This window comes from Rhipicephalus microplus, chromosome X (assembly GCF_043290135.1).
Source record: "Rhipicephalus microplus isolate Deutch F79 chromosome X, USDA_Rmic, whole genome shotgun sequence".
Classification (NCBI taxonomy): Eukaryota; Metazoa; Arthropoda; class Arachnida; order Ixodida; family Ixodidae; genus Rhipicephalus; species Rhipicephalus microplus.
The window spans coordinates 371,798,647-371,810,822 of NC_134710.1; the positions used below are offsets into that span (position 1 = coordinate 371,798,647).

Here is a 12,176-nt window from a genome sequence, read left to right on the forward strand (position 1 = left end):
CATAAAATACAGAGACAATATTTCTCTAGTACACTCAACAAGTTAGATTACCAGCCGTGGTCAAAGGAAAGTATATTGCGCCATCGACTAGACTCATCATCACACAAGGCCGTGCAAGCGCTACTGTGCTTTTTGCGAACTACTGGCTGGTGTGAGCTACTCTGAGTGAATTGATTTTTCGTGTGCGTGCAAGTCTGCGTTTTTTTGTTCTTATTCATTTTGTTATCTCTATCTTTTTTTCAAGCCCCCTCTTTGCCAACTCCAGTACAGGGCAGCATATCCTAGCATCTGCTTAACCACCTTGCCTTTCTTTTTCTCGTTTCTATCTCACTCTCGCTCTAGTTGAGGCTGCGTGATAACTACGAAGTATTATTACTGAGCTCTTTGTAATGGCTCGAAAGGTGAAACCGCGTGCTCGTTACGCAAGCTGTGCTATTTCACTCTTCTTGCGTCATGCATCTATCATTGCGATTCAATCGCGTGAATAACGCGATTCGTCACCGGACATGGCGCCTGTATGGGGTATTTTTGTGAAGTAAGTAAGTAATAGCTTTCTAATAATATTGCTCGGGAGTTTTACATTACAAAACTACGACATGATTATGAGAGACGCCGTAGTGGATGGCTTCAGCAATTCAGACCATCTGGCGTTATTTAACGGCCACTAGCATCGCACAGTACACAGGCCTCTATAGTATTTCGCCTCAATCAAAATGCGGCCGCCGTGGCCGAGATTGAACCCGCGAACTTCAAGCCAGCAGCCGAGTGTCATAACCACTGCTCCACCACAATAGACTTGCGAAGTATTTTCAAGCACGGCGTGGCTGTGGTATTGTTTTCTCGTTGTGTACGCTAGCTATTACAGACGGCGTCAGCGGCGGTAGTGGAAAAGTACGCCACCGAAATCAGTTGTTGTTGTGATCTTGCACTAGCATTTGTTGTAAAAGCTTTTACGCTATATGGTTCATTGTTCTTAAGAGGACATTCCGATCAATCTTAAAGCAGAATAACTTTTATTGAAGGTATGAATTTAGGAAACAGATGATTGGGGCCCCATGTCTACTGGCGTGTACCGCCAGCCAGATGTGGTGCAGAAGTGCTAGTTGCACCACTGGCCGAGTCCGAGCTAGTGAGGAGTGCCTCTCATTGTTCCACATAGTTTTCTATTCTCTACTTGTGCTGTATGCAATGAACCCTTCAGTGTCTAATGTCGCAAATTCGTGACATACCGAAATTCTTCAAGCAAGCAAGTCACGAAATGCGTGCCGCCTTTCATTGCGGCTGTGAAGCACCCACGGGAGTATGTAGCTTTCAGCATAAAACATTTTGTGCTAACTTGTAAAATGCATTTTATGCTGGAACCAATCGTTTTCTAGCTGATGACGGAGAGCGCGAAGCGCATGGAAGACTGCTCACTTTTTCGTTCTTTCTCGCTTGGATTGCGCAAGTTCTATCTACAATAATTTTGTTTATTTTGTGTGCATAAACTCTAGACATAGCACAGGACATGGTGCATAGTTCTGACATACGTTTTTCATTGCAAGGTCCTCGCTTTTATTGCATGTGGAAAATTCGCGACACACATATAAGTAGGCTTTAAAAATGCATTTTAGATCGTTTAACTATGAAATCATATAAAGGTTGCTGATTAAAGCTAGAAAATTAAAAAACCTTTTTTCAGCAGTTTTACGATTCAGTCATTAAAGAGTTAAGGTTAGTTGCCATTTTACTGCAACACCATGAGATGTGGTATAAGGTCGGTGACGAAAATCGCACCTATGCAAAGTTGGAAAAATTTTGTGTAGTTGTAAGAAATTCGGGTAGGCACCCGTTTGAGTTCAGAGAGGTTCATGGCGTCTTACCTTTTAAGAGGCTTGTGGAGTGGCGCCATATTTCTGCAGCGCGCTCGCTGATGAGCAAGAAACTGGTATGGTCACCCGCAGCAATCCGAGCAGAAATATTTAAATGCAAATAACATTGTTTTTAGCTCGGACGACGCGTTCTAGATGGGATAACTATCCAGCTTATAGAGTGACCTAACCAACACACACCACAGTGACGTCAGCGCAGTGCGTATGTGTACTGACAATTAACAAAAACGTACATGCTAGCAATGTTTTGACGGTAGGATTAGAACTCTGGTCCGCTATTGTCGAAGCTCGGTGCTTCAACTTGTCATAGCGTTTTTATTTTTGTAATCTGTATCATTGAAAAAAAAAACGACACACCTTATAAAACACTCCCTCCGCCTAAAATGCTTGCAGTATATGCACTGAGGGCACATAGTTCTGCATTAATTTTGATTATAAACACCCACATTAAAGATAAATGGGGGCTTTCCGTGAAAACTGCGCCCAGTAAAGTTGTATTTCTGACTTTCTGTCCGTGAAACAACTTCGTTGCAAATTTACTTCTTTTCCAAGGCAGTCGTATATACTCATTCTGGTCGCTAATTTTGGTTATTAAGCCCCTCGACTTTTTAACGAATCATGCAGAAAAACGGTTCCGTCCCTGAACAAATAAAGCTAAAATGTTATAGTAATCGATAGTTCAGGTCTCACCACTGTCTCGTCATTTGCTATTAGGGCGGGATGCATGGCATAGTCCATTCCGCTCGGTTAAACGGGGCGAAAATACTGGGCTGACCTGAGGTTCGCGGGTTCCATCTCGACCCCAGCGGTCGCATTTCGATGGAGGCAAAATGGTAGAGATTCTTGTACTGTGCGATGTCAGCGTACGTTAAAGAACACCAGGTGGTAAAATTTCCGCAACACTCCACTACGGCGTCTCTCATAGACATAACATGGTTTTGGCACGTAAAATCTGAGATGTATTATTATTATCTCAATAGCACCGCGTCGCCCATATAAAGTAGAAGGGTGTCCCACAAGACGGAGTGGGTAAAACCGGTGCAGTTAAAACTTCAAGCAATAAATGCGTATACAACCTGATTTACTTGAACAATTTGATGCATTTAGAATCCGATACCAGTGACAGGCATGCTATTCGGTGCTCACAAACGTTTCTTTGTTTGAATTCATACGAAGACGAGCACATGAGTTACGAGGGACAAACTGCGACAGAGCAAGACAATCGCTCTTTCTTGCGGAATAACACAAAAGTAGGCCCGAAACCGAGCATGCTCTCGGGGTGCATGATAAAAGAACGCATCGTGTCCTCGTGATAAAGCGCATCGTGATTATCTGGCATGTGAATGGTTTGGCATGCGATTTGTACGCATCTAGATTGTATCCATGGTTCTTGTTAGCATGAAGGTTACTGTTCCTATGACTTACGAGTCTTGATTCGTGCCACCGTAATCTAACGCAGGTCTACAAAGACGTGCTGCTTACGTACACCAGGTTGCAGACATCCATCGCAGTACGCGTGGGCATCTGCGTTCCATCTACGTGCAGCAAGGACGACGTCTTCAAAATGCTTAATCCAGGTAGGTTTCGGCGCTGTCGCGCACTCTTCAGTAATGACCTCTCTTGAACAGGCACTCGCCAACTCTGATACGTCATGCACACAATAGCATGCCATGTCTGTCATGGACGATTTACAGTAGAATACGTTAACAAAGAGGCCTTACATGTCCGATGGAGGCGGAAATGTTGTAGGCCTTTGTGCTCAGATTTGGGTGCACGTTAAAGAACCCCAGGTAGTCTAAATTTCCGGAGTAAATTTACGGCGTCTCTCATAATCATATGGTAGTTTTGGGACGTTAAACCTGACAAATCAATCAAATTAATCAACAAAGGGGCCTTACGAAGCAAGCAAGACAACAGCATATTTAATAAGTTTGTATTTGACGTTTGCTAACGAAGGTATAAAGAACGGTAGATCGTATACCGTGCAAGTAATTATGGACGCTAATGTTACTGGGAAAGTCAGAAGTGTAACCACATGTTGGTTTTGTGCAAGACTGCGCATGCGTCGTACTTCTTCGATACAAGAATGCTTTCAGCGTAACGGGCAAACTCTAAACCTCGAGCTTTCAAAGTAAATTGCACCAGTGTAGCGAAGTTAATCCGACAGAAGTTACGCATAATTACAGATGTGTGTTAGTTGTCATTAACACAATTACGATGACACGTTTGCACACTTGCTTAGTTAACACATGCACGAGGCGTCCACGAGTGGTGCCCTGCCACCGACCCCAAACTATGCTTTTATCTAAATAGGCACAACATCAACTGAAACTGATTGAAAGCTTTTTTTTACAAAACACGACTGTTTCCGAGGGCAAGCACTCTTGAAATATTCGAAACATGAGTCGTTATTCTGAAAGCGGTAATACTTTCTTTGGTTACTCAAATATGAAGGAGCCTTCGTTTGTACGTACGTTTCATGAATTCTTCCATTATAGGCGTTGGCATGAAGAGCTGATTAGACAATGTCTTGTTGGAGCGTTAATATTCCATAATAATGGTTCAGGCAACAAAGTGTATCGACACCTGTTCGGCTGCAACTAATGTTCTCTTCAAGATTTATCATTACTGGCTACCGTACGATGACTTATAGTTGCGTCTCTATAGCACGGTGAACCACAAATATTGTGTAGAAATCCATGATATGTCTCTCGTTGACATTGTAAATGTCTTAGATATCTATAAAAATCCAAATTACGAAGATTAGATGTACCCACAACTATAATAAGCTTGACCAAGTAAAGTTGCAGGTGCGTTGCACATGGATACCAAATGGACATTGAATAGATACCGTATTTACTCGCATAATAGGCGCACGTTTCTTTCAGAAAATTTGGCTCGAAGTTAGGGGTGCGCCTATTACGTGGAGAAAAATTTTACAATATTTTTTACTCGGTTCTCGCGCTTTATAGCTGCACATTTGTCAAGTAAAAGACGACTTTATCGTTTACCAATTATTTGAGCATAAAACAAACATACCTATGTACCTTTTGATGAACAAGCGAGAGCCGTGAACTGTACACACACACACGCACACAAGTAAAATTTATTTACACAAAAGTCGTACGTGTTTCTCCTTTTCCCTATTTAGAGTCTGAGCCGGAGAGCACACATTCATCCTCGCCGAGCGGGGATTCATTTTCGGTATCCGAATCGTCCGCACCCCACAACATGTCATCCTCACTCGCATTCAGTGCGTTCGAGATACCTGTCTTCTTGAAACTTCTCCTGACGACTTCGTCGGATATCACCTGCCACGCTTCCACAATCCAAGCTCACAGCATTTCCACAGGCGGCCTCTTAATCTTACCACCTGGAGTCAGCTGATGTTCTCCAAATAGCGCGGCGATTTGGAGGCAACAGTAATTGATGGAACAGCCGTTTTTTTCGCTCATGGACTCTTTTTTTTCAAGTTTTATTTCGACAAACACGTTTGTTAGGTCGTTGCACTTCGATATTTATTATTTGCTCATCGATTTGCCTTCTTTTTTTCTTCAGGGTACGGGGACCACGTTCCAACTGTACCGCTGGGGCTACAATTGTTTCTGATCATGGCCAAGTTCGGTGTGCGCCTATTATGCGTGGAAGTAAAAAAAAACGAATTTTCTACGACCAAACCAGGGGTGTGCCTATTATGCGAGTGCGCCGATTATGCGAGTGAATACGGTATACATAGGCAATGTTATTTAGTAAATTAAAGCTTTTTTCATGCACTTCGCACACACATGTAGCTTATGTGTTAGACCTGCGGTCCCATGGTAGTCTTGCTCATTTCCACTCGGCTGTGTATTTTTACAAAGCATTTTGATGCTTTCTAAAGGCTCGCTGGATTGATATGTGGGGTTTAATGTCCCAAAAATACATGATAATGAGAGACACCGTAGTGAAGGGCTCCGGTAATTTCGAACACCTGGGGTTCTTTAACGTGCACCGAAATTTGAGCACACGGGCCTACAGCATTTTTGCCTCCATCGAAGATGCATCTGCCGCAGCCGGGATCAGATCCTGCAACCTGCGGGTCAGCAGCCGAGTGGATTTCTGTCAGAAGACAAAGTTAAGGCTAGCCTCACGGTGTTGATGCTTTCCATAAGTAGCACAACAGCTAAAAGCCAGACTAGAGTCGGATCTCTAGCACACAAAGCTATACATGCAGCAAGCCTGGAGAAAGTGCGGGGCTGGGAAGTCTGCTTTGTTTCTCTTGAACTTCCTTTCCTCCTCTCTGTTTTGTTCTTCAGTTTTTCTGTATTATTGCTCCTCTATATTATCTATTTCTCTAGCCCTTTCTAGTTTTCTTCCCATTTGTTCCTTTTCCATCTCCTTTGATTTCTTCCTTGCTTCCTCTTTTCAATTTTTTATGTGGTTTTCCTTGCGTTACGCCAAGCAACGACAGCCAAGGCCCCTAAAGTGCTTCACGCTCAAAAGCACCTTCAGGCGTATGATCTCGCACTATCATGTACGGCAGCACTAATTCCATGCATTTTCACTTTATGCTCGTTCGCTCGCATTATCTCCTCGCCCGTGTAAGTGTATGCATTACGCATGCTCGAACTTGTCCATTTATTTTCTAGCACTTTTTAGATTTTACGTGCCCGAATATATTGATCGTTTTAAAAGTCAACTAAAGCGGTTTTAGAAAACAGAAAGTTCTGCGATGCATTTGATGTTGTGTAAACGTATATGCGACATCATTTGCGATTTCTAGTTTTTGTCTAAGATGGAAGAGCCCACAGTGTTAATAATACGTAGGTTCTCTATACAGTAAGGATGGCACATTATAGTGATGTTGATTAGATGTAATTGATTGACGTAGATATATGAAATGTATTTGTGTTGGCAGGATATCAGCGGTTTATTGGCAGACACTGTCACACATTTCTCATATATAGTGTACAATAGCCCCTTTACATCTTACTATGTGGAACTATGAATTATATCAAGCATAGTTTTTTTCGTCTCAAAGCTGCAAGTTGAGTGCGTTCCTGTCAAATGGCTGAGTTACAGGAAAGCTTTAAAAGAAAAGGCGATATAGAGAGAGATCAGTGTCGCTATATTCCGTTACATATCTGATAACTATACATAGTACCTCGTTTGTTCTAATGCGAATGCAAAGCTAATTACTGCTCCACACTGCAATTTCAGCGTATAGTAGCTAGTCCAAAAGCGCGGCAAAGCTATAAACCTGCCGGGAGTCCAGTTTCCTCAAGGTCAGCTTTGAGGGTCTTTGTTTTTTTAAAGACGGTGTTCTTTCCTGGGGACCTTCGACGCCAAAAATTTAGTCTGTTTGTCTGTCTGTACATTTGTCTATTTGTCCGCCCTTAACGGTACCCCAAAAGGCACCAAAGTGGCCAAACGATACCCCAAACGGCCGACTCCATCTGCAGCGCCCACCAATATTGCTCAAGGTTGAGCGTTCATACTTGTGCGATTGTCAATTAAAAAGCAAATATTGGGCATATCTGAGGCACTATAACAACACGTGAATAGTTCGTATATGTACTTTTTTACTGGAAAAGGCATACATAAGTAATTCTAAGGACCGTAGGGTTCATTACGCTGCGCTGACCATGCATCGCTTGCTCGAAAAGGCAAGTGTTTCTAACGCTTTACTAAGACGACATAGTGGTGGCACCTACTCGTCGCCTTGCGTTCTACACCTTATCACCTCAGATATGGGCGCGTACGCCGCGCGCTTCATTTTCAAGGATAAAGTCAGATAACGCTCATGTTTCACGTGTGAAGTGACTTGATGCGCTCGTTCACCTCCGTTGCACGCTCGAAGCACTCTAACGCAGCCCCTCCAGAATACTATTCACCGATTTTTTTTTTTTTTGCGCAGAACATCAAATAAACGTTTTGTTCACTTTCTCTAGACGCAACACTATCGTCTTTCGACGACATTTGCAGTCTAACATTCAGATACGGGGCCAATGTGTTACCTTTTTCTTGGCTATAAGGATGCCCCTGGGGGAACCTAAGATGTTCTTACAGGGTTGCTCTTCATTATATAGTAAGGCTGCGGATTGGCCTTCCCATGCACGTTTAAGCAGAAAAAAAATCAGTCGTGATAGTCAGCAAATGCGCACAGCTGCACAAATTGTTGCCAAAACTCATATATATCCACCTGAAAGAGATTGTTTGATGGATGCATGCCTGGGCAGGCACATGCTGAAAAGTAATTTTTCGGTAATTTGTTGAGTTAATATAGTGTGATCTTGAAGTATAGCTGCACTTTTCGTATTGAACAAAGGTGCACTTTAGTAGAACCAGCTCTCTCTCGAAAGAGAGACGGTGAACTTGCACTTGAAGAAATAGATGGTGAACTTGCACTTGAAGAAATACGAGTATAACTAAAGTGACGTTCATATCGTCGCCTTGATTGTGTCAGATGCGCAAATGCTGCATACTAATAATAGTATCACACGATGATGTCAAACAATTCGTGCAATAATGTGACTTTGGAAGAAAAGGGTTGGCATCCTACAGGCTGTGTTTTTACGCTGACTTCGTTTCACCAATCAATGCTAGAATACTGTAACGTTCAAAAACATGCGTTATCACCCAGACAAACAATTAAGGTTGCCATTTACTGGTTGTTGTCACATAAACTGACATCAGCGTGCACAAAACGGCCTCTATTGCAATGCCAAAGTTCGTGTATGATAAATATAGCAGCGGCACTGTTATTCTTCACCGTACACTTTCGCAGCCAAACAACCGGTAATTTAATATGCGAACCTACCCTGCAACAATGGTGGCCGACCTTTATTTGATCTCAAGAACAGCTTCGTTTCACGTTCTCTTATTGTGCATTCTCCCATAAGATCCGCGCAGAGAACAGGCTCGTTGGAAAAGTGTCATCAGCTCTGGATGAAGCTGGAGTGCCCGTTGCGCTTTGTTGTTCATTTTTGTTGCTGTGTTTTTCATGGAAACGAGCAGCGGTGGCCAACCTCAAGCTTGGCGTCAGCGTCGCAGAGTGCGAAACAAAGGGCATCATCACTCTCACGGAGGAACAGTTGGTAGCCATGTAAGTGCACCACCCAACAGATATTCTCTATTATCTTGTTTATGAGCGTCTCTTGTTGTTGTTATTGTTGTTGTTGTTGTTGTTGCTGCTGTTATTGTTGTTGTTGTTGTTGCTGCTGCTGTTGTTGTTGTTGTTGTTGTTGTTGTTGTTGTTGTTGTTGTTGTTGTTGTTGTTGTTGTTGTTGTTGTTGTTGTTGTTGTTGTTGTTGTTGTTGTTGTCATCTTCGTCATCGTTCGCTTTTCTTCTTTTCGAGTTCCCCAACTCCCTAGCACTGGTTTAAAAAAGCATGACTTGTAATATCATCGAGAATTGAACACGTGATCTGTATCTAAATTTTATTGCCGCCTAAACTAAACTTGCTGCAAAATTTGTCGAAGCCCTTTTTCGAAACGTGTATACGAGTGAAAACCCTGTAGTAGCTTCTTTCGCTAAATAATATTGTTGAAGTAGCTCATCAGATGAGGAGAGTGTACCTTGCAATGTTTCGCGCAACATGGATATGACATTTGCCGTTCATCGGTGCGCAACCACAGCCAACATTTATAGAACCTGTTCTGTAAACAGGTTCATAAGTGTTGATCACGGCTGCCCAAGCACAACTCAGTGAAAAGAATCACGAAGTTGTGGATGTCGCATATGCGCAGTGCTAAATAAAATCAGTGCTATTTCTGTCATAAAAAAATGTGAAAGCGAGGGGGGAGAATGGCAGCATTGAGCTGTCATCATTGAAGAGGCTAATAAAAGCTTTCACGCAGCTTTTCCGGCTGCATTTTACGGGGAATCCCCAGACAGTAAACCTTCAGAGCTATAGTTGCTTAGTCGTTACATTTCTGTTACTGAATCTAAAACATCAATAAGCGCGCCATATTCTACACTCGAAGCAGCAAGACGTACGGTCTAGAGAAAGAGCCGGGTGACGCAGAATGTTGCCTTTATGGTGCCGCCTGAATTGAAATAGAACGTTGCCCTTGACATTCTTTCACTGTGTGAACATTATTGCTATTTCTCTTATATTCAGTCGCATCATCTCGTTTTCCTCCTTTTCAGATGCATGTTCGGCCTCTTGGGGACCGTCCTTCTCCTCGGAACGTTGCTCGAGATTGTTCTCAACATCATCGAGAGGCCAAGTTTCTGCGAATCATTCAGAAAAAGTACGACATTTTTCGCATGAGCAGACACATTAGCTGGGAATAGTTTAGAAATGCCGCAGTCTACGCTGATTTCTCAGGAAGGAGTACTAAAAGCGGACGTTCTTACGTAAGAAACTCCGCTCCTAGGCTGCTTTGTGAATCTTCGCTTCTTCCCCACTGCAGTACGTTGCGGACCTTGTTGTGTTGCACCCACGAAAGATGATCATTGACTGTCTGCTTGTAGTGGAGTTGCATGCTCACCTCACTCTACTGACAGGCATGCCTGGTCATAACTAGTTTTCGGAGTTCTTTTCATCTGTATGCCGTATTCACGGAACTTTCTAACACCTAAAGAGTTCTTACTTCAACCAATCCTATTTCTGGGCCATCATTGATGAAACCCGCCAGTTTCAAAGAGCGAATATGAACGAGATGTGAATTTGGCCGCTGCACTGATATTCGAAAAGGTATATATGTATTTGTGACTGGCACGATGCTGAGCAACTCAAGATAAGGATCACCGTGATGACGCAATAACGGCCAAGCAAATCAATCATAGATACCGTTACAAAACGTGAGCACAGACATACACAAAAAGTTTATGTTGAGTAGTATTGGCTATCACCTTACCTCAACGAGAAATTCAAGCTGCTTAACCCACCCCCTCGCAACTCCAACATTTTCAAGCACCTCATGAGAGTTACAATATGCTTCACTGCATACTGTTTTGGTACTGCGGTAAAGCTAACTTTTGAAATCTGCTATGGTGCGGGAAACTTTGAAAAGTTTTGGTGTCCGAACCCTATGAGGTTGTCATACATTGGCTCTATGGAGCTTGTAGCAGCCCGATGAAAACGTCTGACTTTTAAAGCATGTTTGAAAAATCGGCAATAACATAGTTTTTCCACGACAGCCTTTTATCCAACTATTGGGCTTTTCTTTTCCAATTAGCCCCTTTATAGCAATTATCGGTTATAACAATAATATTTTATGGCACTTGAGTAATCGTTATGAGTGGGTAGTATTGTATATATACATGTTATGAATGGAAAGTCTAGACGGAATTTTTTTCACACATTTCCACACAACTTTACATGCCTAGCTACGGTTACGTCAATAGCAGCTGGCAGACATTTGCTAATGCTGAACAACTGTTCTCTAATAATAGTGTTTTTTAATGTGGGCAGCAATGACTGCGCCTTGTATTTTTTGTGTATAGTGCTGCACTTCTTTAGTTCCACATATTAAGCTTTACGTATATCATACTTTGCCTTGTTAGCTTTTCGTCAAAATAGTGTGTCTGATGCATTGTTATTCGTAATTCTTAAAATGCATTACTGTTTTTGTTAATCTGTACACCACATGTTTCCTTCTTGAAAGTAAGGATCTGATGTATATGATTGGTAGCACCTTCTTTTACCCTTTGCATTTACAACGTTGCATGTTGATTGTATTCTTGCAGGTGCGATGCTCAGATGAGTTTTATGTGGAATCTCCTGCTTCTTATTGTATAGGTGTGCAAGGAACTAACTTAAAAATAATACTTTGTTTTAATTAAATGTCACTGATAGGAAGCATGCCTCTTTTTTTACACACTACTCATGTGCTTTTCAAACAGTAAGGCTTTATTTTGAGACGGTCGGCACATAGTTCTTCAAAATCACAACAATTATGAAAGAGAATAGTGAGAAGAAACACATAACTAGATCCTAATTGCTGACTAACTAACTGTATTATTTGCAACAAACGGGGTTTATTCAGCATCGCATGATTTATTTTGTGTTTAATTATTACACAAGAGGTCAACCTGTCCTTCATTTGTAAAAAGCATGCGTTATAAGAAGTACATTGATAGATGCAGGTCATCTTTAAGTCCTAGCATCTGTAGTTGTATGTAATTCAGCCGAATAGAAGTTTTCCAAGCCCACGTACAAGCCCCGCCAATGGGCACGCAAGTGCTCGTGGGAGAAGTGTCTATGTAGCCGCCATGATGAGCGCATGGGCCTCACACTTCGGGCGCGTTGAGAAGTAAAGACAAAATGAAAACGTTGGAGCGACCGGAAAACCCCGACCGCACGTGAAAGATGTTCA

The 12,176-nt window shown here is 42.3% G+C and overlaps 1 protein-coding gene across 4 annotated transcripts in view; it reads left to right on the forward strand.

The window, feature by feature from the left end:
- LOC119161079 (nose resistant to fluoxetine protein 6) overlaps window positions 1-12,176 on the forward strand; it is a 265,186-nt gene that overhangs the window by 157,654 nt on the left and 95,356 nt on the right. For 3 of the 4 annotated variants that reach the window (XM_037413410.2, XM_037413411.2, XM_075879977.1), the window contains 3 exons: window positions 3,331-3,448; window positions 8,868-8,955; window positions 10,003-10,106. In XM_037413410.2, the coding sequence (XP_037269307.1) occupies window positions 3,331-3,448; window positions 8,868-8,955; window positions 10,003-10,106 (310 nt within the window). The remainder of the gene's footprint in view (window positions 1-3,330; window positions 3,449-8,867; window positions 8,956-10,002; window positions 10,107-12,176) is intronic. The other variant, XM_075879976.1, reaches the window with a different exon arrangement.